Here is a 27,952-nt window from a genome sequence, read left to right on the forward strand (position 1 = left end):
CGGCTTTCTCCAGGGGCATCCCATCCCCTCTCCCCCGTCCGATACTGCGCTCCCCGGGTCACGACCCAAACATTTCATCCTTTTCCTCCCGGGGCTGGATACTGACTGCATCCCTCTATTTCATCCCTTTCCGGGTACTGCGTCCCGGACTTCCCCGGGTACCGAAGCCCCGCCAGGCACTGCCACCCCCACTCGCCTCCCCCGGACACCGCATCCCGTCCCTGGCCCCGGCTGCCATTCCGGCAGGGCGGTGCGTCCCACCCGGTGGCCCCGGTTCGAAAGCGAAAGCGAAACCATTCGGGCCACACCGGGACGGCGACAGCGGCAGGGAAGCGCCACGGAGCTCCCGCTGGAGCCCGGAGCTGCCCCCGGGCCGGTCCCATGGCACCGCCGCTGCTGCAGCTGCTCTGCGGGACCGCCGCTCTCCTGCTGCTCCGCGCCGCCGCCGACACCGGTAAGCGGGGCTGCCCCGGGCTCCCCGCCTCGCCGCCGGCTTCTCCGAGCCCAGCCCGGGGCGCCCACACCCTCCCCGGGATCTCTGCACCTTCCCCGGGGTGCCCGCACCCTTTCCGGGCTCCCTCCGCCTTCCCCGGGCTGCGCGCTCCGTCCCCAAGGAGCTCGCTCCGCTTCCCGGGATGCCCGCGGTACTCCCGGGATCCCCGCCCCGCTCCCAGGTGAGCCTGCTCGACTTCCGGGGGGAATCGCGCCGCTCCCGGGGGTTTCCAAGCTCCCGGTGCCGTGCCCACGCTCTCCCTGGGGTGCCCGTGCCATCCCTAAGGTGCTTTCTCCGGTCACGAACGTGCTCGCTCCGCTTCCCGGGATGCCCGCGCTAATCCCCAAATGGCCCGCGCCGCTCCCTGGTGTGAAAAGCACCAATCACTTGGTTTTTAAAATCTTTAAAGTTTATTAGTAATAAAATAGTTACAAAAAATAGTAACAAAATTAGAGTAATAAAAATTTGGACAGTGAGGATTAGGACACTACGAGACAATAAAAGGCAAAGAATTACGGACGTCCGGCTGTTTTTGGGCACTGAGCTGCCAAAAACATGCCTTGTGAACAAAGAAATAACCCTTAAAAGCAATAGCCTGTTGAATATTCATATATCTTGTACATGATGCATAAATTCCTTGCAAATTAAGAATTTTTCTGTTTTTTGTCAACTTCTTCCCCTTAATCCTGGTGGTTCCATAAAGACGGAGAGAAGGTGGAAGAATGTTTGTATTTTCCGATAAGGAGGCAGTAACTCTTTATGTGTCCTGCCGCTGTTATCTCTGTGTGAAGAGTTTCTTGATTATCTCATCCCTTTCTTGAGCTAGTAAAAAATATCTTACACCGCAGAGTTTCTATTTTAACATTATGTTGTAACCTAAAACTGTATTTAACACACCACTTAACAAGGATGAATACAGTATTACAAAATAACCCTCCATAACACAGACAGTATTTAATTTCGTATTTGTGAAGAGCCAGTGATGAAATACACATTTTTCACACTGGGATGCCCGCTCTGCTTCCTGGAGGACTCACACTACTCCCCGGAGTACTTGCGCCCCACATGGGGTGCCCATGCCATCCCTGGGGTGCCCATGCCATCCCTAAGGTGTTTGCTCCAGTCTCTAAGATGCTTGCTCTGCTTCCTTGGATGCTTGCTCTGCTCCTTAGGGAGTAGCCCCCACTTGAGGTGCCCAGGCTGCTCCCTGGGGTGCCCAAGCCATCCCTGGGGTGCCCATGCCATCCCTGGGGTACCCATGCTGCTCCCTGGGGTGCCCAAGCCATCCCTGGGGTGCCCATGCCATCCCTGGGGTGCCCAGGCTGCTCCCTGGGGTGCCCATGCCATCCCTGGGGTGCCCAGGCTGCTCCCTGGGGTGCCCATGCCGCTCCCTGGGGTGCCCATGCTGCTCCCTGGGGTGCCCATGCCGTCCCTGGGGTGCCCAGGCTGCTCCCTGGGGTGCCCATGCCATCCCTGGGGTGCCCATGCTGCACCCAGGGGTGTCTTTGCCATCCCTGGGGTGCCCATGCTGCTCCCTGGGGTGCCCATGCTGCTGCCTGGGGTGCCCATGCTGCACCCTGGGGTGCCCAGGCTGCTCCCTGGGGTGCCCAGGCTGCTCCCTGGGGTACTCAAGCTCCCACTCAAGGTGTCCTTGCTGCACCCTGGGGTGCCCAGGCTGCTCCCTGCATTCCCAAACCTCTCCGTGGGTGCCTCATGACCCCCCCAGAGTGCCCAGGCTGCAGCCCTGCGTTCCCTGGGTACTCACCTCGCTCCTGGCATTCCCACACCACCTCCTCACAGCGTTCAGGGAGGCTGGGGGTGATTTTCAGGGTCTGTGTGATGGACCCATGGGAGCTGCGTCACTGTGGGATTTCGGCCTGGGTGCGCTCCGTGGCTTTTCCACGGCACTGGGAGTTGTCCGTGGCTGCTGAGCCTGGAATGTCACATCACTGTCTTGCTTCTGCAAAAGTCCGTAATCCTGGACTCACTGGGTCACGATGGCTGAAAGCCACCTTCAAGGTCACTGAGTCTAACAATCAACCCAGCACTGCCGAGGCCACCACTGCCCCCCACGTGTCCCCAAGTGCCACCTGCACAGGGCCTGAAATCCCTCCAGGAATGGGGACTCCACCCCTGCCCTGGGCAGCTCATTCCAATGCTTTACAGCCCTTTCCAGGAGGCAATTCCCCAAAATCCCCCTGAGGCCATTCCCTCTCCTCCTGTCCCTGTTCCCTGGAGCACAGCCTGACCCCCCCGGCTGTCCCCTCCTGTCAGGGACTCGTGCAGAGCCACAAGGTCCCCCTGAGCCTCCTTTGCTCCAGGCTGAGCCCCTTCCCAGCTCCCTCAGCCTCTCCTGGGGCTCCATTCCCTTCCCAGCTCCCTCAGCCTCTCCTGGAGCTCCATTCCCTTCCCAGCTCCCTCAGCCTCTCCTGGAGCTCCATTCCCTTCCCAGCTCCCTCAGCCTCTGCTGGGGCTCCATTCCCTTCCCAGCTCCCTCAGCCTCTGCTGGGGCTCCATTCCCTTCCCAGCTCCCTCAGCCTCTCCTGGGGCTCCATTCCCTTCCCAGCTCCCTCAGCCTCTCCTGGAGCTCCATTCCCTTCCCAGCTCCCTCAGCCTCTCCTGGGGCTCCATTCCCTTCCCAGCTCCCTCAGCCTCTCCTGGAGCTCCATTCCCTTCCCAGCTCCCTCAGCCTCTCCTGGAGCTCCATTCCCTTCCCAGCTCCCTCAGCCTCTCCTGGGGCTCCATTCCCTTCCCAGCTCCCTCAGCCTCTCCTGGAGCTCCATTCCCTTCCCAGCTCCCTCAGCCTCTCCTGGGGCTCCATTCCCTTCCCAGCTCCCTCAGCCTCTCCTGGGGCTCCATTCCCTTCCCAGCTCCCTCAGCCTCTCCTGGGGCTCCAGCCCCTTCCCCAGCTCTCTTGCTCTTGGAGCTTTGGGAAAAATCTCATCACAGCTCAGGCCTTGGAACTGCGCCTTGGCTCATCCTCCCCGGGAGCTGCTGGAAGCAGCAAGACCATTAGGAAATATTTCACTTGCTGATAATGTGGCAGCTGCGAAGGATTCTGTGAAATAAGGATGGAAGGAAATGCAAAGCGTTGGGACAGCTCCAGTGCTCACTCTTCTCCCAGCTCCTGTGTGCTCCTGAAGCCCTGGTAAAGGAATTTTTCCCTATTTATAACAGAATGACGTGAATGGCCAGGAACGTAAAAGTCTTGGGTAACAAAAAGAAGCCAGAAGAGCCCCATGTGCTGGGAAGACACCTAAAAGTAGCCCCCCCAAATCATTCCTCACTGACCACCGAGCCCAGACATCCAGACAACATTCCAGGCAGCAGTGCTGCCACCAGGATCCTTGTCTGGGGCAAAAACCGTGGGTTTAGGGGGTGTTAGAGAAAACGAATAATAGTTATTTCTTTTAGTTCATGTGATGGATAATTCGGGATGTGCTGCTGCATCCCACAATGTCCCCACTGTGCATCCTGTCCTCTCCTGCTCAACTGGAAATATTTTTGAGTTAAAACGTGAAAGTTTTATTTATTGACGCAATTTTGGCATTTCTCATGGATTTTTCTTGCATCAAGATTTGTGAAATTGCTCTTTTCTCCTCTTTTTTTTTTTTTTTCTTGGCTCGTGGCTTTTAAATTTTGAGCAGAAAAGCCCCACCTCTCTGGGCTTTTTCCTGATAATTTTTTAAGGAGAACAGCCAAGTTTTTCCCGGTGTGGATTTTCATCCTCAGGAAGCTGTATTTGGACATGGAATGACATCACATGGCAGCATCTCCATGCCTGGGAGCATCCTGGCTGCGTTGCCTGTTCTGCTTCCCACCGTGCCGGAATGAGCTCATCCTCCCCAGCTGGCATCGTTGGAGGTCGCTGGTGGAGAAAGACCAGAAAAAAGTGAAGTAAAAAATCCATGGAAATGCAAAATCCATGGGTATCGGGCACCTTTCAACCTGGATATTTTATCCCAACAGGATCCAGATGGAAATAAGGCAGCTAGAGGTGTTTTCCTGGGATGGTCGGCTCCCGGCACCGCAGCTCCTTTGGGAGGTTGGCCAAGAATGGGGTGAGCCTATGAGCATCTGGGATGATCCATCCATGGGAAATTCCAACTCACTGCTGAGGAATTAAAGCCTAAATCCTGCATCTCCAGCTGATTCCTCCCCTTTTCCCCCTTGGGATGTGCTTGGTCTCATCAAACAAGCTGAAATCCATGGATGGTGATCCTGGAGAGTGGCGCTGCTGGGATCTTGTCTGAACAACTTGGGCATTTTTTGGAAGAGAAGATTCCAACCAACTGGGAAAAACAAAACAAACCCTCTTTGGAGGGATAAGGAGAGCAGGAAGGCCTAAACAGAGCTTGCAGATCCCTGCTTTTCCTGAGTATTTTTGGTGTTTCCGGCTGGATTTCTTGCTGTGCTCCCTTCGGAGGCGCAGCTGGAATTGGAGTTGGGAACTGGGGCCATTCTCATTAGTCACTGAGAGACCGGGAGTGTTTCTCATTGACTGAAGGCACAGTGCCAGCCCTGGTGAGCTGTGACACTTGTGAAACATCCCCCAGGCAGGGCGGATTTCCTCGAATCCTGGTCCCAAGAGTTGCTGATGCCAGGAACGTCACCCACATCTTGAAAGAAGACCAACAGCTGCTGTGCTCAACACATGCGTGTCCCCAAGTCACTCGCGTCCTCCGGCCAAACCGGCCAGGATCACACCCGGATCCACCCGGGCACTGAAATGGAGCAGATTCCCCCTGGGATGTTCTGGGCATACACCAGAAATTGGGGCAGGAGTTTTTGAGGATGGAGATTTTTATCTCTGGATGTTTTGGGTGCTGTGGGAGCATGTTGTGTTCCTGTCCCCACTGCTGCTGTGCCACTGTCCCCTTCCCATCCTACTCCCATTCCCACAGCTTCCAGTTCCCCATCCTGTTGCCATCCCCACGGTTTCCAATTCCCCATTGTGCTCCCATTCCCACTATTTCCATTCCCATCCTGCTCCCATCCCTGCTGCCATCACACTCCTGTCCCTGGTGCCTGCTGTCCTTGTCACCGGCACGTTCCCATCCCTGTATGCTTCTGTCCTCACTGCCATGCCATTCCCATTCCCATTCCCATTCCCATTCCCATTCCCATTCCCATTCCCATTCCCACTGTGCTTCCATCTCTATTCCATAATGATCCCAGCCCAGCTGTGTGTTCCTCCTGGCTGGACACTGCTCCATCCCAGCTGGACATCGTTCCATCCATGGCAGGCATCAATTCATCCATCCAGCCCGGCCATGCCTCATTCCATCCTATCCATGCTTCCCATCCCAGATATCCATTGCTCCATCCTATTCCTACTTCCCATCCCAGTTATCATCATTCCATCCTATTCCTACTTCCCATTGCTCCATCCTAGCCATACAGCATATCCCAACCCTGCATGGATCCATCCCATCTGTGCATCCCATCCCAGATATCCATACTCCCTCCTGCTCATCCATCCCATCCCAGATATCCATACTCCCTCCTGCTCATCCATCCCAGATATCCATCACTCCCTCCTGCTCATCCATCCCATCCCAGATATCCATCACTCCCTCCTGCTCATCCATCCCATCCCAGATATCCATCACTCCCTCCCGCTCATCCATCCCATCCCAGATATCCATCACTCCCTCCTGCTCATCCATCCCATCCCAGATATCCATCACTCCCTCCTGCTCATCCATCCCAGATATCCATACTCCCTCCTGCTCACCCATCCCAGATATCCATCACTCCCTCCTGCTCATCCATCTCATCCCAGATATCCATCACTCCCTCCTGCTCATCCATCTCATCCCAGATATCCATCACTCCCTCCTGCTCATCCATCCCATCCCAGATATCCATCACTCCCTCCTGCTCATCCATCCCAGATATCCATCATTCCCTCCTGCTCATCCATCCCATCCTGGCCATCTGTGGCTCCATCCCAGCTGTATTTTGTGTTATTCCCATTGTATATCTCTCCATCTCTCCATGCTGGTTCCCACTGGGATACAGGAGCTTCCAGCAGCCAGGATCATGGATAAGCCATTCCCACACCACCGCAGGGATCCAGGTGCTGGCAGAGTTTTGGAGCAGCCAGATTTTGCCCCTTGCACCAAAAAAGATGGGAAATTTCATCACCCTGGCACGGAACCGAACTCATCCTGAGGCCGAAGGGGAAGCGGGAGCTCGTTTGGGGAAAAGCAAAGCCACAACTCAAAATCCATCGTCGTCCCTCTGTCTGGGATACTTGGATTTCAACTGCCACCTTCCAGAGGGGAAAAACCCCTGGGAAGTGGCTGGAGAACTCACCAGCAGCTGGAATTTTTCCTGTCCAGCTGTGAAATGAGTGGAGAAGGACAGGGGCGGTGACCGCAGCTGGAATTCAGCAGCTGGAGGCAGCTGGGACTTCTGCCCTGGGACAGTCACTGCAAGGGGATGGAATTCCATAAAAACGCCTTGCTGGCTGGAGGAGCTGCTACAAGTGACCACAAAAATGCCGGAAGTGTCTTCCCTTTCTCCAGCCTCTGGAGGAGCTGCTACAAGTGATCCCAAAAATGCTGGGAATATTTCCCCTTTCTCCATTCCCCGTGTCAGGCACGGGGTTCCTTTGTTTCTGCAGGATGAATGAATCCCTAGGCAGGATTTTATAGAATCGTGGAAAGGTTTGGGTTGGAAGGGAATGTAGGGATGGCCTCATTCCCTGTCCTACCACGGGCAGGGACACCTTCCACTATCCCAGGCTGCTCCAAGCCCCGTCCCACCCGGCCTTGGACACTTCCAGGGATGAGGAGTGGGGAATTCCCCAGCACAGCCAGAGGTTGTGTGATCTCCCTGTTGTGATTCCATCTGCTTTCTTCCCCATCCCATTCCCATTCCAGCGCACTGCAGCCGCCCCAGGGCCGTGGCCAACGCTCACATCGACGCTGGGAATCGCACGGAGCTGAATTCCCGCCTGCGCTACTCCTGCAACCCCGGATACAAACGGAAAGCCGGGACCTCCAGCCTCATCCAGTGCATCCTCTGGAATGGCTCCGAGCCCCGCTGGACTGACCCCACGCTCCAGTGCATCCGTAAGTGCTCAGTCTGGGAACCTGGGAGCTGGCACACCTCCGGAACCGGAGGATGGGAAGAAATGTGAGTGCCACCCACGTTCTGCTTCTTCCAAAAGAATCAGAAATGGGGGGAGAATTATGGAGAGGAATTTAATCCGTGGAATTCCTAATGGATCGTGGGTGATGTCCATGGGTTGGGAAAACGAAAGTGTAGGGCCTCGCATCCTTCAGTGTTCCCAGACCTGGGGGAGGAATTTATTGTTGAGGATGGAACGCCAGGAACGCGGAATTTATAAACCACAGAGACTTTGCATAAATCAGAAGTGCCCAGTCTGGGAAAACATAATTAAAAGGCTGAAAATGTGGATTAATTAGGATAATTAAAAAGAGACAAATTATTAATCAATAGAAGACAGAATGGTAATTAATAACTTGAAGCCAGTGGACATTAATTCCTTTTTTTTTTTTTGCTAAAATGAAAAAAATTGTTAAAATTTGACAATGAACATCCATTTTTTGGAATTTGTGGAATTTCCCCCAGACCTCAACGCTGGATAAAATAATTTGGACTCTTTAACTTTCCAAAACACTTAGAGAGTTCATTTCCCAGCTGACGGTGTCTCCCTGTTGTGTCTTCCCAAAGGAGATCCAGCTCTTTCCTGGGAAACCCCCGGCCCGGAGAGCACGACCCAGACAGGTGAGGAACAGGATTGGGATTGGGTTTGGAGCTGCCACGGCCACGGCAAAGCCACAGCTCCCAGGGTGTGGAAACCACAACGTTCCCGTGCTGGGATCAGATTCACCCCATGGGGTCAAATCCCAGCGTTCTGTAGCTGTTGGATGAGGGCATGGAAATAACGGCGCTGCCTCTTGATTTTGGGAATTTTTAAACATTTCCCACTGTTTTCCCAGCGGGTACCACCGGTGCCAGCCTGAATTCCAGCCCCTCTCCAGCTTCCAGTCAGTCACCCGTGCCACCAGCACCTGATGGGCTGTCACCAGACGGATCCAGGCCACCAGAGACGATTCCAACACTGGACACATCCACGCTGGGAGAGGGGACAACCCCGCAGCCCATCCCGCCCACGGATTATGCCGCAGGTTGGGCCGATTCCCAAGGGAATACAAACCTCCCCTGGGGCTTGTTTCATCCACAAAGGCTCTTTCGCTTTTCCAATGGAATTCTTCCTTCTCTCCAGCCTCCATTCCAGCGAGGTTCCTCCCAGCATCCACCCCTTTCCTACCTCTGCAGCTCAAAATTTCTTTTCTCTCCTCTTTTCCAGTTTCCATCCAGTCCGTGGCCTCTTCTGTTGGTAAGCTGAGGGGAAAAAAAAAAAACCTTATTTGGGAAACAGGAGCTTATTTTAATTTTTTTAAGCTTCAAATCCCTTTTGGGGGCTGTGGGGGCTTTATTCCATGGCCAATGGGAATGCCACTGAGTGGGGGAAGGATTTAGCACCCAAATTTCCTCCTGGAAAGAATAATTCCCAATTCCCTTCCTCCGGGGGTGGGGAGGGCACCTTGTGATGGTGCCCGGAGTGGTTTTGGCTCCTTATGGAGCTATTTTGGTGGAATTCATCAGCCATGGGTTGGGAGATGCTCCTCACCCCGAGTGTCCATCCCTCAGGACTCCTGGTGCTGCTGGCCATTGGAATTGCGGCCGTCTGCTGCTGGAGGAGGAGGAAGTAAGTGCCAAACCCCAGGAATGAGTTTTCCAAAGCTTCTGTGCTTTCCAAGGAAAAGCCTTGGAATGCCACTGATGCTCCTCTTCCCTCCACAGGCGCACCAGGCAGGGCTACGTGGTGACAGAGATGGACATTCCTATGGAGGCTCATCCTTCTGGGAATGAGGAGGTGGCACCTCCTGTCATTGTCCCCACGGGCTGAGCACCCACCCTGGGGACACTGGGCGCACCCACCATCCCGAGGGATGCCGGAGGATGGAATTCTGGATGCTTCCCTGAGGAGTGGCGGAGCACACGGAGCAGCCAGGGATGCACGGCTGCTCTTCCCGGCCTGAACACGGATGATTCCCATGGATGATCCCAAAGGTGGGTGGGTGTCTTGCACCGGGAGCTGGGATTTGGCGGAATTGGCCCTGGGGATGCTGGTGGTGGGTAGGGAGAGGGTTGGGATGTTGGGATGGGGTTTGGGATGAAGCTGAGCTGCCCTGCCCCAGGAAATTCCCATTCCCTGTCCAGGAGCATGGATAGAATTGGATTCGCTGGATCCCTGTCCCATCCCTTTCCTGGCTTTTCCCCAAATCCCAGAAAATGGATGGAGAGGGACCCAGCCAAGCATTTCCCCACATCCTCATCCCTTTCCTGCTCTCTTCCAGCCACTGAGCCAGAGCCAAAGGTGTTGGGACCATCCCACCCCACCCCACACACAGCTCAGGGATCCTTTGGAAGCACTTCCAGCACCGATCCCGGCTCTGGATCCCGACGCCCACCGGCTCACGGGGAATCCAAGCTGGAGCAGTCTCTCTACAGACACCATCAAGGACCAAGTAACACAATTCAGGGAATATTTTCCTTTGTGTGTTTTTCCTTTATCCATCAGCAGTTTTTAGCCGCTTGTTTCCTTATCCAGGTTTTATCCAGTTGTTGTTTCCCCATCCAGGTTTTATCCACTTGTTTGCTTACACTCTGGAAAAGACAGCTATTTATTTTTGTGTATAAATAAATATATTTTGCATAGAAAATAACAGAGCAGTGGATTCTTTAACTGGATGTCTCAGCTGGGAAGGACTGGACTGGGATGAATCCATCCCCACAGCACCAAGGGCATTCCCATCGGACACCATGGAAGTGAAGGGTTCATTCCCAATCCTCTGAAGCTGCCAGTTCTCAAAAAGCTTGGGAAGCAGTAGGGATCCAGCAGCTGGAATTCCATGGCTTTTCCTTGCTGCTCCTGTCCTGTTTGTGCCTCTGATCCCGGGATGTGTGACAGGCACAGCACTGGGCACATCCCTGTTCCCAAGGAACTTGGGATGCTCGGGAAACAGGAGAGGCTGGAAGGGAGCACTGGAGGTGCCCGATCCAATGCCCACTCCAGGCTTTGTGCTTCCATCCAGATCCAAGGGTTTGGGAGAATTCCTGCCCACGATGGGAATGCATTCCTGGAGTTGGCTTCGATAGCGAAAGGAGAGGGAGGGAAGCAGCTCCATGAATGGAAAAAAAACCAGGATGCCTGAGATTCCTGCAGCAGGCACGGCCCACAGCTCCAGTCTGTGTCCAAGGGCAGATCCCTAAAACCACTTTCAGTTTTGATTTCCCTTGGCACAGGCTCTGGAATTGTGGCACAGCGCACTGAGAGCGTGATCCACCTGAGCATTCCTGGGAAATGAAGGTTATTTAAGGGCAGGGAAGAGACACGAAGGAAGTGTTAAGGCTTTTTTTGGCTATAAATTTAATTTTAGGATTGGAAATCCCCCTCCAGTTTGTCCCTGAGTTTGGCTGGAACCAATCCAGAGGAATTTTTCTGCTGTTGCCTCATTTCTTCCTTCCTGGTTGGCTGCAGGAAGAAGGGAAAAAATCCAGGGAAACCCCTCAGCTGCAAGGACGGAAAATTAATGCACTGGGAGAGAGTCATGATTTCCTCCCATGGCTGGACAGGAGCAGTTCATTTCCAAGAAATAAACTTCCTTTGGATACTTTCCAGCGTTGTGTTTCCCCTTTTTCCAGCGGGTCAGAGGGATTTCCAGGAATGATGAGATATTCAGGAATATCCCCCTGGTGACAGGGGAAAGAGAGGGAATGTTCCAAAATTAACCCTGTTCTGTCTGATCCATTCCTAAAGTGCAGATTCCTCTGGATATCCCATTCCCAGCTCCTGGAGGATGAGGCAGGGCTGGAGGAAGGGCATCACATCATCCCCAGGGAGCCTGGAAGTTCCTCTGGAGCTGGAACATCTTGTTCCAACATCCACCTGATTCTGGAGCTGGCTGAAATCCTGCTCCAGCATTCACCTGGAATTTGGAGCTGGGCTGAAATCCTGTTCCAACATTCACCTGGCATTTGGAGCTGGGCTGAAATCCTGCTTCAGCATTCACCTGGAATTTGGAGCTGGGCTGAAATCCTGTTCCAACATTCACCTGGCATTTGGAGCTGGGCTGAAATCCTGCTTCAGCATTCACCTGGAATTTGGAGCTGGGCTGAAATCCTGTTCCAACATTCACCTGGCATTTGGAGCTGGGCTGAAATCCTGCTCCAACATTCACTTGGCATTTGGAGCTGGGCTGAAATCCTGCTCCAACATTCACCTGGCATTTGGAGCTGGGCTGAAATCCTGCTCCAACATTCACCTGGCATTTGGAGCTGGAATGTGCCAAGAGGATTTGTCCCACATCCAGGATAGCTCTGGGAAGCTGGAGGGCTTTGTTAGAGCTGGATGGGCTCCTGCTGGATTGTTGGGAAAGAGGTGAGTGGAGTCAGGGAGCCGAAGAACATCTGGGTGCAAGCCTGGCAAAGGAATCCCCCTGGATCCTGGCTGCCGTCGCTCTGTGGGAGGAAAAAGGAGATTTCAGGGAAGAGGAAGCTGCAGGAACACAACCTCAGCTTCCCAGCTCTGCCACAGTCCAGGGAAGGGAGCCATGATGTGCCCAAAGCAAGGAAATCCCACACAGAATCATGGAACGGTTGGAAAAGATCTTTAAGGACATCGAGTCCAACTACTCCAAGGTGAACTGATGCCTTGGGAAGGCTGAGCTGGAGCAGAGGCTGGGCAGAGCTAAAGAACAAAGCAGGGATTCATTGCAAGGATCTCCTCATGGATCCACCTTGGGCAGCACCAGAGCCCAGCCAGGGCTGCACCCAAGATGAACCCAAATGGTCCCAAAATGCACGAGCGCTCCCGGGGGCTCTCACTGGGATCAGCTCTGCTCCATTGGCACGTTGGAGTTCATTGTCCCATTCCAGCTTTAGCCCATGCAGTCCCATCCTGCTTGTTTTTCTCTCCTCAGCCCACGTTGTTTGTGCTCCTGGGCCTGAGGTTTGGATCATTTGTCCTTGGTGCCCAGCTGGAGCAGGAATGGTTTTGTCTCCTGCTCTGTGCAGAGAGCTCACCATCCCATAATATGAAGCCCAGACCCACACACTAAAGCAGCTCAGAATGTGAAAATACAAAAGCCAAACCTGAGGCCTCGCACCCACGGCCCCGGGTGCCACATCCACGGGGCTCTGAAATCCCTCCAGGAATGGGAATTCCACCCCTGCCTTGGGCAGCCCATTGCCATGCCTGGAAAGCCTTTCCACGCAGGAATTGTCCCCAGCATCCGCCCCAAAGCTCCCCTGGCACAGCCTGAGGCTGTCCCCTCTTGTCCTGTCCCTTGTCCTGGACATGGAGCTCCACAGACGGACGCCGTGTTCCCTACGGAGCTTCCCGGCACCCTCTGGAGAAGGACCCAGGTGGGACCAAAGCCAAACCTGGCCCCAAAAGCTGGATTGTCCCTGGGGCCAGGGGTGCTGTGCCAATCCCACACGGATATTCCGTGGACTCAAGAGTCACACGTGGGATCTGACGCAACAAAACCCCAGACTTGGATCCGCCTGAGGTCTCACATGGGATGTTCGGGATGGAGTGGATTTGTGGGAAGTGCAACACGACCTGGAATTACCCTTGGAATTCACCCCAGGTTGTGAGCACAAGAAAATGGATGGGGAGCTGAGAACCCTGCTCGGAACAGGGACTGGAATGGCTCGGGAAGGCTCCCAAATCCCAAATCCCAGGAATGGACGTACGCGAGTCAATGGGAGCTTCTTCACCACCAGCCCGGAGCTGAGTTCCAGGGATTTTGTACATCCTGACATGCAACAAGCAACAGGAGCTCCATCCTTGTCCTTCCCAGCCTCGCTCAGCAGCTCCACCCGGAGGAAACGCTCCTAGGAAACAGGAAAAAAGGGAATTTCACCCCTCAGGGGGAGCTGAGGGAAGCTGAAGGTTGTTCCATAAATTTTTTAACCCCTAAGGAAGAGACTTGGAACATGATGGGATTTAAAGAAGGAACAAAACCCCAAATTCCTGGAGATCAAAAAACTCCAGAAGCCAATGGAGGGAAGGGAAGAGGGAGGGAAGCGGGAGGAAGGGAGGAAGAGCTGGGAGTCCCTACAGGCAGGGAAAAGGGAACTTCCACACTTCCATGGAGATAAAAACCCAGGATCTGTGGGAAACAACATCCAAATGCAAGAACTATGGAAAAAGCCCACTGCAATCCTACTGGAATCTCTGATGGAGCAGCAAAATGCAGGAATAAAAGTGATTCCTGCTATTCTGGTGCATGCCAGCACAAGGAGCAGTCCATGGCCTGAATCCTAGGATTAGGGTGGATTTTAGGATTATCCTTTGGTGCCTTGAATCACCCCACAGCAGGATTCCCTTGCCCTGGGAAGGTTTCACTTACTCCAGCCAGAGATAAAAGGTTTTCCAGGGATTTGGACATCAGCAGGCACTTCTTGGCTCTGGTCACGGCCACGTAGAGCAGGTTCCACTCATCCTGAGGGGTCCTGTCTAGGAGGGAGGAGAGACAATCCATGGATTTAGGGAACGGGGATGAGCAGCTCTCTCTGTGGTCCTTCCAATGCTTCAACCAGTGTCCCCAGAATGAGCTCGGAGGTTCCCTCCCACCCAAACCATTCCAGGATTCCAATTGGGATGAATCTCTGGCATTTTGTGCTGCTGGATGTGCTTGGGGTGGGAATCTGATCCTGATTTTCTCCCCGCTGAGGATTTCAGGCTCTGTCTCCATGGAAAGCTGGGAAGAGACCTGGGACATTCCCACTCCTGCTTGTCCTGGCAGGAGAAGGAGGAAAACAAAGCCTGGAGGGATTTGGGATGGCTGGAGGCTCCTTTCCATGGAGAAATTCCCAAATAGCTAATCCAAACCTGCCCTGGCCCAGGCTGAGGCCGCTGCCTCTTCTCCCGGGGCTCATTCCCTGCATAACCTGGATGCACTGGGAATTCTCATGGGGCTATGAACACAGAATTCCCAAATTATTGAGGCTGGAAAAGAATGCTTCAACCAGGATGAGGCTTGGAGCACCCTGGGATAATGGAAGGTGTCACTGCCCATGGAAGTGGATGGGCTTTAAGGTCCCTTCCAAGCCAAACCATTCCAGGATCCAGTTCTGGAAGGATAGTGGGGGTTTCTCTGGGAAAGCAGGAATTTGCAGCTCCTGCCTCATCCCACATTTCTCCCTCCACTCTGCAAGGCTGGAGAAGCCACTCCCAAATTCCTGTTTTTCTGTTTGGAGCCCAGGCTTGGCTCTGGAGGAGCTTCCCAGTCCCTGGATTCCCTCTGGGAATTCATTGGGAAGGGAAAGCTCCAGAACAGGAGCCTCAGGGAAGCAGTGGCTTTCCCAAGGCTGGATTGAGCTTTGCTGCTGCACAGCTCCAGGATTGGCTGTGGGAATATTTATGGAATAGGAGAATCCATAGACTTGGAAAAGGTGTGCAGGAGAATGAGGAGGCAGAAGTTGTTTTAATGGGAAAAACCACAGGGAGGGCTCTAAAAATAGGTACCATAAAAAAAGGGAGTTGACCTTGCTTTTCCTTGTTCTGTTTGGACACAAGATTGTGGAATCAGGGAATCATGGAATTATTTAGGTTGGGAAAGGCCTCTAAGACATGGAGTCCACCCATCCCAGCACTGCCAAGGCTGCCGTGTCCCCAAGTGCCACATCCACAGGGCTTTAAATCCCCCCAGGAATGGGGACTCCACCCCGGCCCTGGGCAGTTCCAGTGCCTGACCACCTTTTCCATGGAGAAATGTTCCTAAAACCCAATCCAAACCTCCCCTGGCCCAGCTTGAGGGATCCAAACTGGGATCAGGGAACGCTGAGCTGCTCCAGAGCACGGAATGCCCAGCTGGAATCAGCCCTGGGCACCCCTGAGCCTGGCTCAGCCTCCCACAGCCATGGGTGGGATGAGCCTTCCACACAAACCCCACTGGGAATGGTTTCTCCAGCTCCCTTCCTTGCTGGGATGGGATTGCTGGAGCCAGGGAATCATGGGGGCTGGAAAAGACTTCCTAGGATGGAATCCACCCATCCCAGCACTGCCAAGGCTGCCGTGTCCCCAAGTGCCACATCCACAGGGCTTTAAATCCCCCCAGGAACGGGGACTCCACCCCTGTGCCAGGGCTGCACAGCCCTTTCCAGAAGGGAATTCCCCAAAATCCCCCCTGAGGCTCCCCTGGCCCAGCCTGAGGCCGTTCCCTCTCCTCCTGTCCCTGTTCCCTGGAGCACAGCCCGACCCCCCCGGCTGTCCCCTCCTGTCAGGGACTCGTGCAGAGCCACAAGGTCCCCCTGAGCCTCCTCTGCTCCAGGCTGAGCCCCTTCCCAGCTCCCTCAGCCTCTCCTGGGGCTCCATTCCCTTCCCAGCTCCCTCAGCCTCTCCTGGGGCTCCATTCCCTTCCCAGCTCCCTCAGCCTCTCCTGGGGCTCCATTCCCTTCCCAGCTCCCTCAGCCTCTCCTGGGGCTCCATTCCCTTCCCAGCTCCCTCAGCCTCTCCTGGGGCTCCATTCCCTTCCCAGCTCCCTCAGCCTCTCCTGGGGCTCCAGACCCTTCCCAGCTCCATTCTCACTCTCCAGCCCCTCACCCCGCTTTTCTTTCCCGCTTTTTGGGGTGTCCAGGGAGCTGTTCCCTCACCAAGAGCAATGTTCATTCTCCTCAGGAAAGCCCCACTGACAGAAGGGATTTGCACAAAATCATCCGCGATGCAAACGGTGTCGAATTCCAGGCCCTTGGCTTGGTGCACGGTCCCGATGAGAAAATCTGGGAAAAACAAGGAGAAAGGGCCAGTCTTGGCAGGAATTATGGCATTTCTGCATCCATTCCCCTTCTCCCAGAGTTAAATCAGGAGCAAAGCTCCTCTGTGGGGAATCCGGATGGATGAAGGGAATTTGTACCAAGCGAGATTCCTGGCTGGCATCCAGCCAGCTCCAGCCACATTCCCAAACAGGAATGCTCAATATTTGAGGAATTTCCTCTCCCCAAATTCCAACAGGAATCCTAAATGGGAAGGGCTCCACTTTCCACTGCTCCAGGCTCCAGCTTGGCCTTGGGATCACTGCCAGGGATCCAGGGGCAGCCCCAGCTGCTCTGGCAATTCCAGCCCAGCCAGGAATTCCTAATTCCCAAGATCCCACCCCAATCTCCCTTTCCTAGGGAATCCCCTCCATTCCCAGCTCTCCCAGCCTGGGATTGGATCCAGCCCGACCCTGACTCCGCTCCAGGAAGGAATTTTGGGATCCGGGGGTTTCGCTGGGAATCTCGGGACTCCAGGAAGGGTCTCTCCTCTCTTTTCCATCCCCAACTTCCATAAAAATCCCTCGGGATGGATTCTGAGCCCCCTTGATCCCAGAATGGTTTGGGTGGGAAGGGACCTCAAATCCCATCCCATTCCAATCCCACCATCCCGGGCTGCTCCAGCCTGGCCTTGGACATTCCAGGGATCCAGGGGCAGCCCCAGCTGCTCTGGCAATCCCAGCCCAGCCAGGAATTCCTAATTCCCAAGATCCCATCCATCCCTGCCCTCTGGCAGTGGGAGCCATTCCCTGTGTCCTGTCCCTGCAGGCCTTGTCCCCAGTCCCTCTGCAGCTCTCCTGGAGCCCCTTCAGGCCCTGGAATGTGCTGGAAGCTCTCCCTGGAGCCTTCTCCTCTCCAGGTGAGCACCCCCAGCTCTCCCAGCCTGACATTGGATCCATCTCCTCTCCAAGAAATTCATGGACCCAGGGGCTTCACTTGGAATCTCAGGAAACCATGAAGGGTCTCCCTTCCCTTTTCCTCTCTTTTCTGTCCCCATTTTCCATAAAGATCCCTGGGGATGGATCCTGAGTGTCCCAAATCCCAGAATCCCAGACCAGTTTGGGTGGGAAGGGACCTCAAAGCTCATTCCAGGGACACCTCCCCTATCCAGGGTGCTCCAATCCTTCCTTGGACATTGCAGGGATCCAGGGGCAGCCCCAGCTGCTCTGGCAATTCCAGCCCAGCCAGGAATTCCTAATTCCCAAGATTAGGAATTGCCTAATTCCAGGCAGGAATTCCTAAGTCCCCAGTCCCTCTGCAGCTCTCCTGGAGCCCCTTCAGGGCCCTGGAATGTACTGGAAGCTCTCCCTGGATCCCTCCCTTCTCCACAACATTCCCAACTCTCCAACCTGCCTCCAGAGCAGAGACATTCCAACCCCAAAACTTCCCATTCCACCTGTGTTCTCCCTAAAAAAAACCATCCCAAGCCAGCCCGAGCCTTTCCGCAGGATGGAAAGCGATCCCGATGTTCACCTGCCAGGGATTCCTGGGACACGTGGCTCCCTTGGATCCTCTCCACCAGCCCCGGGATCCTCTCCCTGTATTTCTCCACGATGGAGATCTTCCCCTCCAGGTCTCTGTCGTCCACGCGCGCCGCGTATTCCTTCAGCGCCACCAATCCCTGGGATTCCTCCCATTTTTTGATGAAGGGATCCTCAACCAGCAGGTTTGCTGCCAGGCAGGACGGATTCGTTTCACACATTTGAATTTTTATTCAAGGTTTCATTAGGGTTTTTCCATCCTGTATTGATTTCCCTCGCTTTCCAGCGGCGGAAGGAATTCTGCCGGGAGTTCACCTCGCAAAAAAGCGGGAATATTATTCATGGAATCAAATACTTGGGGGAAACTGGGGAATCTTTTGTTGTCTCCATTACAAAAAAATTCATCTGTTGCTGCTGGATTTTAAAGGGATGCTTTTTATCCTGAATTTTATCCTGAATTTTACTCCATATTTTAAAGGAAATAATGAATTTTATAATGATTTTTTTCCCTGAATTTTATCCCATATTTTAAAGGAAATCCTGAAATTTTATCCTGAATTTTATTCCCAATTTTAAAGGAAATCCTGAATTTTTATCCTGAATTTTATTCCCATATTTTAAAGGAAACCCTTCATTTTTAACCCAAATTTGATCCTGAATTTAAAGGAAATCCTGAATTTTTATCCTGAATTTTATTCCATATTTTACAAGAAATCCTGAAATTTTATCCATTATTTTAAAGGAAATCCTGAATTTTTAACCTGAATTTGATCCTGAATTTAAAGGAAATCCTGAATTTTTATCCTGAATTTTATTCCCAATTTTAAAAGAAATCCTGAATTTTTATCCTGAATTTTATCCTGAATTTTATCCTGAATTTTACTCCATATTTTAATGGAAATCTTGAATTTTATAATGATTTTTTTCCCTGAATTTTATCCCATATTTTAAAGGAAATCCTGAAATTTTATCCTGAATTTTATTCCCTATTTTAAAGGAATCCTGAATTTTTATCCTGAATTTTATCCCATATTTTAAAGGAAATCCTGAATTTTTATCCTGAATTTTATTCCCTATTTTAAAGGAAATCCTGAATTTTAACCTGAATTTTATTCCATACTTTAAAGGAAATCCTGAAATTTTATCCCATATTTTAAAGGAAATCCTGAATTTTTAACACGAATTTGATCCTGAATTTAAAGGAAATCCTGAATTTTTATCCTGAATTTTATTCCATACTTTAAAGGAAATCTTGAATTTTATCCCATATTTTAAAGAAACCCTTAATTTTTTCCTGAATTTGATCCTGAATTTAAAGGAAATCTTGAATTTTTATCCTGAATTTTATTCCATGTTTTAAAGGAAATCTTGAATTTTTATCCTGAATTTTATTCCCATATTTTAAAGGAAATCCTGAATTTTTTCCTGAATTTTATTCCATATTTTATAAAGGAAATCCTGATTTTTTACCTGAATTTTAAGCTGAATTTTATTCCATTTTTGAAAGGAAATCCGGAATTTTAACCTGAATTTTATCCCATATTTTAAAAGAAATCCAGAATCTTAACCTGAATTTTATTGTGCTTTTGAAAGGAATTCCTGATTTTTCTTCCTGAATTTTATTCCACATTTTAAAGGAAAACCTGAATTTCATTTGAATTTTATTCTAAATTGTATTCCTTATTTTAAAGGAAAAATTAAAAACTGGAGCTTTACACCCAAAACAATCCAGGGAACACTGAAAATAAATTGAAAATTGATCGAAAATTTGAAAAATTTTGGGAAAAATATAACCCAATTTTGAGTTTACTTACACTGAAAATAAGGAACCACTGCAGAAAGTTGGGAAAAGATGCCTGAAAAAATACTCCCAAATTTTGGGATTTCTGGAATTAAGCAGCCAAAATACTCCAGCCCGTGATAAAACCATTAAAAAATGAGGTTTCAACCAAAAAAATTAATTTGGGAAATATAAAATTAACCAGGGTTCATTGTTAAATTAGAACTGTATAATATTATATATATATATAATGTGTTATATTAAAATAATAATAATAATAATAATAATAATAATAATAATAATAATAATAATAATAATAACAATAATAAAAACATCATCAACCACAATAATAATATTAATAAAATTATAATATATTATAATTATAAAAATAATAATAAACTATTATTATAATTATATTATAATATATTATAATTAATATGATTAATATAATATAATATAATATAATATAATATATATTATAATGAAATATAATAATATATATTATATTATATTTATTATATTATATTATATTATATTATATTATATTATATTATATTTATTATTATAATATATTATATTATAATTTTATATTTTTATATATAATATATATAATTTTATATTTTTATATATATTTATTTATATATAATATATAATTTTATATTTTTATAATTATTACATTATTATAATATAATATAATATAATATAATATAATATAATATAATATATTATATTATATTATATTATATTATATTATATTATATTATATTATATTATATTATATTATATTTATTATTATTATTATGATTATTATTAATATTATTTTTGATTTCCAGCACAACCTAAAAACTCCTGGAAAAAAGAAGGGAAAGGGAATTCTCACAGTTTTTCCTGACGTCTGCAGGAAGGCTGAGCTTCCAAATGTCATAAATTCTGCCCAGGCCAAATCTCTCCAATCCCTAAAAGGAAGAAAAATGTATTTAGAAAACACATAAATTACATTTACTTATAAAAGAAATCTTATTTATGCGTTATTTTTAGATGCTACTTTATTTATTTTTAAATTTTTATTATTTTATATGTATTTATATATGCTTGCCTTATGCATTTCTTTTATTCACAAAATAAAATTTATTTATAGAATAGATAAAATACTTTAAAATAAAATAACATAAAATAAACAAAATGACATAATAAAGTTAAATAAAATAATATAACAACAAAAAAAAAGTAAAATACAATAATATAACACCAAATAAAAATATTAAATTTATTGTATTTATAAATTCAATTTATTCCAAACTGCAGAAGATTTTTGGCCCTGAGCACTTCAATCCCTCCTTGAATTGGAATTTAGGCGGAAAATTTGAAATATCAGCCTAAAATTCCCAAGGATCAGGCTCCAAACCTGTTAAAATTCCCAAAATCAGGCTCCCAAACCTGTTAAAATTCCCAAAATCAGGCTCCCAAACCTGTTAAAATTCCCAAAATCAGGCTCCAAACCTGTTAAAATTCCCAAAATCAGGCTCCCAACCTCTCCAATTTCCACCAATTTTGTTGTTTTCCTGCACCATCCCTGAAAAAATGGGAGAAATTATCCAAAAAATGGATTGAGGCGCGCACAAAGAAGCCTCAAAATGGAACGAGGCCTGCAGAGGTTGAGGAATAACAGCATTCCTGCGCACAAAAATTCCTGATTTTTCTGGGAATATTAATTGAAATCCTTGAAATTATTTATTCCAGCTGTCCATCCCTCGTTCCCAGCCCCATCCCTGATAAAAATGGGAGAAATTATCCAAAAAATGGATTGAGGCACGCACAAAGAAGCCTCAAAATGGAACAAGGCCTGCAGAGGTTGGAGAGGAACAGCTCCAAAAAACATCCCTGGCCACAAAATATTCCTGATTTTTCCTGGAATATTCACTGAAATCCTTGGGATTCTTTATTCCAGCTGTCCATCCCTCGTTCCCAGCCCGATCCATGATAAAAATGGGACAAATTATCCAAAAATGGATTGAGGCCTGCACAAAGAAGCCTCAAAATGGAACGAGGCCTGCAGAGGTTGGAGAGGAACAGCTCCAAAAAACATCCCTGGCCACAAAATATTCCTGATTTTTCCTGGAATATTCATTGAAATACTTGGGATTCTTTATTCCAGCTGTCCATCCCTCATTCCCAGCTCCATCCTGGATAAAAACGGGACAAAATACCCAAAAAATGGATTGAGGCGCGCACAAAGAAGCCTCAAAATGGAACGAGGCCTGCAGAGGTTGAGGAATAACAGCAATCCCAGGCACAAAAATTCCTGATTTTTCTGGGAATATTAATTGAAATCCTTGGGATTATTTATTCCAGCTGTCGTTCCCTCGTTCCCCGCCCCATCCCACATAAAAATGGGAGAAATCATCCAAAAATGGATTGAGGCGCGCACAAAGAAGCCTCAAAATGGAACGAGGCCTGCAGAGGTTGGACAGGAACAGCTCCAAAAAACATCCCTGGCCACAAAATATTCCTGATTTTTCCTGGAATATTCATTGAAATACTTGGGATTATTTATTCCAGCTGTCCTTCCCTCATTCCCAGCCCCATCCTGGATAAAAACGGGACAAAATACCCAAAAAATGGATTGAGGCGCGCACAAAGAAGCCTCAAAATGGAACGAGGCCTGCAGAGGTTGAGGAATAACAGCAATCCCAGGCACAAAAATTCCTGATTTTTCTGGGAATATTAATTGAAATCCTTGGGATTATTTATTCCAGCTGTCGTTCCCTCGTTCCCCGCCCCATCCCACATAAAAATGGGAGAAATCATCCAAAAATGGATTGAGGCGCGCACAAAGAAGCCTCAAAATGGAACGAGGCCTGCAGAGGTTGGAGAGGAACAGCTCCAAAAAACATCCCTGGCCACAAAATATTCCTGATTTTTCCTGGAATATTCACTGAAATCCTTGGGATTCTTTATTCCAGCTGTCCATCCCTCGTTCCCAGCCCGATCCATGATAAAAATGGGACAAATTATCCAAAAATGGATTGAGGCCTGCACAAAGAAGCCTCAAAATGGAATGAGGCCTGCAGAGGTTGGAGAGGAACAGCTCCAAAAAACATCCCTGGCCACAAAATATTCCTGATTTTTCCTGGAATATTCATTGAAACACTTGGGATTCTTTATTCCAGCTGTCCATCCCTCGTTCCCAGCCCCATCCCACATAAAAATGGGACAAATCATCCAAAAATGGATTGAGGCGCGCACAAAGAAGCCTCAAAATGGAATGAGGCCTGCAGAGGTTGAGGAATAACAGCATTCCCGGGCACAAAAATTCCTGATTTTTCCGGGAATATTCATTGAAATCCTTGGGATTTGACTGGGTGCAATGCTCCTCACCCCAATGATGTGGATTTTGGCCGGGGGGTCTCTCCCAGAGAATTCCACAGCGTCCTCAAACACGTTCCAGTTGCTCCGGGACAGCAGCGCCACCTTTCCCTCCCGGCCTCCCCTCACGTTCCCTGAGGGAGAAATTCCCGGTTATCCACAGCCATTCCCAGCAGGAATTCCCAGATATCCACAGCCATTCCTGCCAGGAATTCCCAGATATCCACAGCCATTCCTGCCGAGAATTCCCGGTTATCCACAGCCATTGCTGCCAGGAATTCCCAGTTATCCACAGCCATTCCTGCCGGGAATTCCCGGTTATCCACAGCCATTCCTGCCGGGAATTCCCGGTTATCCACAGCCATTCCCAGCAGGAATTCCCGGTTATCCACAGCCATTCCCAGCAGGAATTCCCGGTTATCCACAGCCATTGCTGCCGGGAATTCCCGGTTATCCACAGCCATTCCTGCCGGGAATTCCCGGTTATCCACAGCCATTCCTGCCAGGAATTCCCAGATATCCACAGCCATTCCCAGCAGGAATTCCCGGTTATCCACAGCCATTCCTGCCAGGAATTCCCAGATATCCACAGCCATTCCTGCCAGGAATTCCCGGTTATCCACAGCCATTCCTGCCGGGAATTCCCGGTTATCCACAGCCATTCCCAGCAGGAATTCCCGGTTATCCACAGCCATTCCTGCCAGGAATTCCCGGTTATCCACAGCCATTCCTGCCAGGAATTCCCGGTTATCCACAGCCATTCCCAGCAGGAATTCCCGGTTATCCACAGCCATTCCTGCCGGGAATTCCCGGTTATCCACAGCCATTGCTGCCAGCAATTCCCGGTTATCCACAGCCATTCTCAGCAGGAATTCCCGGTTATCCACAGCCATTCCTGCCGGGAATTCCCGGTTATCCACAGCCATTCCCAGCAGGAATTCCCGGTTATCCACAGCCATTCCTGCCGGGAATTCCCGGTTATCCACAGCCATTCCCAGTTATCCACAGCCATTCCCAGTTACCCACAGCCATTCCTGCCAGGAATTCCCAGTTAATTAATAATTAATTTTATCAATGGTTCATTATTAATTTTATTTATTATATTTTATTACTAAATGTAACTGTATCTTTTATTATTAATTTAATTTTAACAAATTAATTACTATATACATTTCACTATTAATTTAATTTTATATGTTTAATTTTATATTTGGCTCTTAATTTATTATTTCTATTTTATTATAAATTTACATATAGAAAATTATTTAATTACAGCTTATTCCTAATTTAATTTAATATTTTCTTATTTTACATTTCATCGTTATCTATATTTATATTTCTGGATTAATTTAATTTTAGGGAATTAATTATTATTAATATTTTATTATTAACTTGTTTTATTATTTGATTATAATACTATATTTTATTATTTTACATTTATATTTTATAATTAATTCATTTTAGTAAATTAACTATTATTTGCATTTTAATATCAATTTAATTTTATATTTTGTATTAACTTAATATCAATATTTCATTATATTATCTCTTACTACTAATTTAATATTTAGCTGTTATTATTAACTTAATATTTTATTTTATTATTGATTTAATTTAGGACAAAATTTATTATTTATATTTTAATATAAATTTAGTTTTATATTTTATTGTAAATTCAATATTGACATTTCATTATTTTATCTGCTACTATTTAAAATATCAATTTATTAATCTGTTAATAGACAATTTACACCTGTTATTATTAATTTATTATTTCTCCATTATTAATTGAATTTTAGGAAATTAACTAAATCGTGTTTTTTTTTTAAGGAAATTAATTAAATCTCTATAGTCAGGAAATGAATGAAATATTTATTTCCACACACAAAATTTTAAAATTTAAAAACTGAATTCAACCATATCAATTTAATTCTTTAATATTTACCATAATTGTTATTGGTTAATACAAGGAATAAATTATTACTGATTGAATTAATGAATATATTTATAATTTATAATTAATATATTTATAATTAATTAACTATATAGTTAATATAACTATATATTAATTAAACTGATATATAATTTTATAATTATATAAAGTATAATTATTATAAAATTTTATAAATGTATAACCATATAATCATACATTAATATCATTTTATAAATATATATTAATATAAATAATATTTTATTAATTAAATATTATTATATTAGTGTTACTATTATTAATATTATATTAATTACAATTATAATTTATAATTAAATGTATAATGTAATTGATATAATTAATATAAATAATAATATAAGAAATATAAGAAATATAATGTAATATAATATAATATAATGTAATATAATGTACTATAATGTAATATAATGTAATATAATGTAATATAATGTAATATAAGATAATATAATGTAATAAAATGTAATGTAATATAATGTGATGTTATATAATGTAATATAATGTAATATAATGTAATATAATGTAATATAATGTAATATAATTAATATAATATAATATAATATAAGTAATATAATATAATGTAATATAATATAATATAAGTAATATAATATAATGTAATGTAATATAATATAATGTAATATAATATAATGTGATATAATATAATGTGATATAATATAATATAATAAATATAATATAATATAATATAATTAATATAATATAATATAATATAATATAATATAATATAAAAATAGTATCTTATGATTAATATAATAACACAATATAATCTAATATTCTCGATGTAATTAATTAATGTTGTTACTGACTATAACAAATTCATTAGCGGTTCCCTATTTCATTCGTTATTAGTAGATCGACATGCCTGGGGAATTCTTTGGGAATCTCAGGGGAATTCCCAATCCCCGCTCACCCTTTTGCTTTCCTCCCACCAGGGTTTTGCTGCGGATCCCTTTGCACACATCCAGGATCGTGGATCCCACGTAGGCGATCTCGGGGCCGAAGCGGAAACTCTGGAAAAACCCCGCCATCGGCAGGAAAACGAGAAGGAATTCTTGGAATGTATAATATTCTATCTACATGGAATTATGGGATGCCCAGCAATCTTCTGGACAATTTTTTCCATGGAAAAATCATCGAAATTTCTCTAAAATACTCCCAGAAATCCTGGTTGTTCTTAAGACCTTCTGGAGAACTTCTCTCTTGGAAAAAGCACCAAGATCCCTCCAAAATATTCCTAGAAATCCCGGTCATTCTTAAATCCAAATGACGTGAGTCCTACCAACCTCCTGGACAATTTATTTCCATGGAAAAAGCATGAAAATTTCTCCAAAATACTCCCAGAAATCCTGGCCATGGGCAGGGACACCTCCCACTGTCCCAGGAGCTCCAGCCCCAGGCTCCAGCCTGGCCTTGGACATTCCAGGGATCCAGGGGCAGCCCCAGCTGCTCTGGCAATCCCAGCCCAGCCAGGAATTCCCAATTCCCAAGATCCCACCCCAATCTCCCTTTCCCAGGGAATCCCCTCCATTCCCAGCTCTCCCAGCCTGGGATTGGATCCATCCCCACCTTGACTCCACTCCAGGAAGGAATTTTGGGATCCAGGGGTTTCACTGGGAATCTCGGGACTCCAGGAAAGGTCTCCCCTCCCTTTTCCATCCCCAACTTCCATAAAAATCCCCCGGGGTGGATTCTGAGCCCCCTTGATCCCAGAAGGGTTTGGGTGGGAAGGGACCTCAAATCCCATCCCATTCCAATCCCACCATCCCGGGCTGCTCCAGCCTGGCCTTGGACATTCCAGGGATCCAGGGGCAGCCCCAGCTGCTCTGGCAATCCCAGCCCAGCCAGGAATTCCTAATTCCCAAGATCCCATCCATCCCTGCCCTCTGGCAGTGGGAGCCATTCCCTGTGTCCTGTCCCTGCAGGCCTTGTCCCCAGTCCCTCTGCAGCTCTCCTGGAGCCCCTTCAGGCCCTGGAATGTGCTGGAAGCTCTCCCTGGAGCCTTCCCTTCTCCAGGGGAACATTCCCAGTTTTCCCAGCATCTCCAGGTCAGTTGGATCCCACAGCTGGATCCAGCATTCCAGATGTGATCCCCTCAAAAAGAGGAATCTCCCTGCACCAAGGCCTCAATCCCAACTCCCACTTTTCCATCAACAGGATGGGATCCTTCCACTAAAGCCCCACAGCTGCTGGATTCCCCAGCAATCCAGGGAAAAGCAAGCCCTCCACGGTGCCAAATTTTCCATGGGTTTGGGATTTATCCATGGAAAATGCTGCCCTTACCTGGGTCAGGTAGTACATGTGGGTGTGAGGCACCAAGTAGAGGGTGTTGACGGCCCCTCGGAAGGTGTAGATCTGCTGGTGAGGGTCTCCCACCAGGATCTTCCCACATTTTTGGGATTGCACAATATCCACGATGGCTGTGGGGGAAAAACAATTGGATCATGAGGGAAGAACCTGCCCCAAACCCAAGGGAAAGCTCAGTTGGGATCATGAGGGAAGAACTTTTGCCAGTGAGGGTCTCCCAGCAGGACTGTCCCACATTTTTGGGATTGCACAATATCCATGCTGGCTGAGGGGAAAAAAAATGGATCATGAGGGAAGAATCTCCTCCAAACCCAAGAGAAAGCTCAATTTGGAAGAACCTGCACCAAACCCAAGGAAAGCTCAGTTTGGATCAGGAGGGAAAAACCTGCTCCAAACCCAAGGGAAAGCTCAGTTTGGATCATGAGGGTCCAAACCCAAGGGAAAGCTCAGTTTGGATCAGGAGGGAAAAAACTGCTCCAAACCCAAGGGAAAGCTCAGTTGGGATCATGAGGGAAGAACTTGCTCCAAACCCAAGGGAAAGCTCAGTTGGGATCATGAGAGTCCAAAACCAAGGGAAAGCTCAGTTTGGACCATGAGGGTCCAAACCCAAGGGAAAGCTCAGTTGGGATCATGAGGGAAGAACCTGCTCCAAATCGAAGGAAAGCTCAGTTTGGACC

At 47.5% G+C, this 27,952-nt stretch overlaps 2 protein-coding genes and 1 long non-coding RNA gene across 3 annotated transcripts in view; 2 read left to right on the forward strand and 1 right to left on the reverse strand.

Moving 5' to 3' along the window:
* The first annotated feature begins 275 nt into the window (after window positions 1–275).
* On the forward strand, window positions 276–9,246 carry IL15RA (interleukin 15 receptor subunit alpha). Its single transcript, XM_068189392.1, has 6 exons — window positions 276–454; window positions 7,384–7,575; window positions 8,201–8,254; window positions 8,470–8,658; window positions 8,841–8,870; window positions 9,185–9,246. Exons 1-6 carry the CDS (start codon window positions 382–384, stop codon window positions 9,244–9,246), a joined length of 600 nt encoding a protein of 199 aa, XP_068045493.1. The 5' UTR covers window positions 276–381.
* A 67-nt stretch (window positions 9,247–9,313) lies between these two features.
* LOC137473579 (uncharacterized) lies at window positions 9,314–10,259 on the forward strand. The gene is made up of 3 exons (XR_010998872.1): window positions 9,314–9,607; window positions 9,895–10,148; window positions 10,179–10,259. It is a non-coding gene; the product is annotated as an uncharacterized lncRNA (long non-coding RNA).
* A 1,234-nt stretch (window positions 10,260–11,493) lies between these two features.
* The window catches only part of FBH1 (F-box DNA helicase 1), a 35,362-nt gene continuing 18,903 nt past the window's right edge, over window positions 11,494–27,952 (reverse strand). Inside the window, exons 12-20 of the mRNA XM_068189349.1 lie at window positions 27,252–27,388; window positions 25,882–25,981; window positions 23,000–23,121; window positions 20,502–20,577; window positions 17,834–18,031; window positions 16,202–16,327; window positions 13,957–14,063; window positions 13,298–13,438; window positions 11,494–12,058 (exon numbers count right to left, since the gene is read on the reverse strand). Coding sequence (XP_068045450.1) covers window positions 11,939–12,058; window positions 13,298–13,438; window positions 13,957–14,063; window positions 16,202–16,327; window positions 17,834–18,031; window positions 20,502–20,577; window positions 23,000–23,121; window positions 25,882–25,981; window positions 27,252–27,388 — 1,127 coding nt within the window. The 3' untranslated portion in view covers window positions 11,494–11,938. The remainder of the gene's footprint in view (window positions 12,059–13,297; window positions 13,439–13,956; window positions 14,064–16,201; window positions 16,328–17,833; window positions 18,032–20,501; window positions 20,578–22,999; window positions 23,122–25,881; window positions 25,982–27,251; window positions 27,389–27,952) is intronic.

This window comes from Anomalospiza imberbis, chromosome 5 (genome assembly GCF_031753505.1).
Source record: "Anomalospiza imberbis isolate Cuckoo-Finch-1a 21T00152 chromosome 5, ASM3175350v1, whole genome shotgun sequence".
Taxonomy (NCBI): Eukaryota; Metazoa; Chordata; class Aves; order Passeriformes; family Viduidae; genus Anomalospiza; species Anomalospiza imberbis.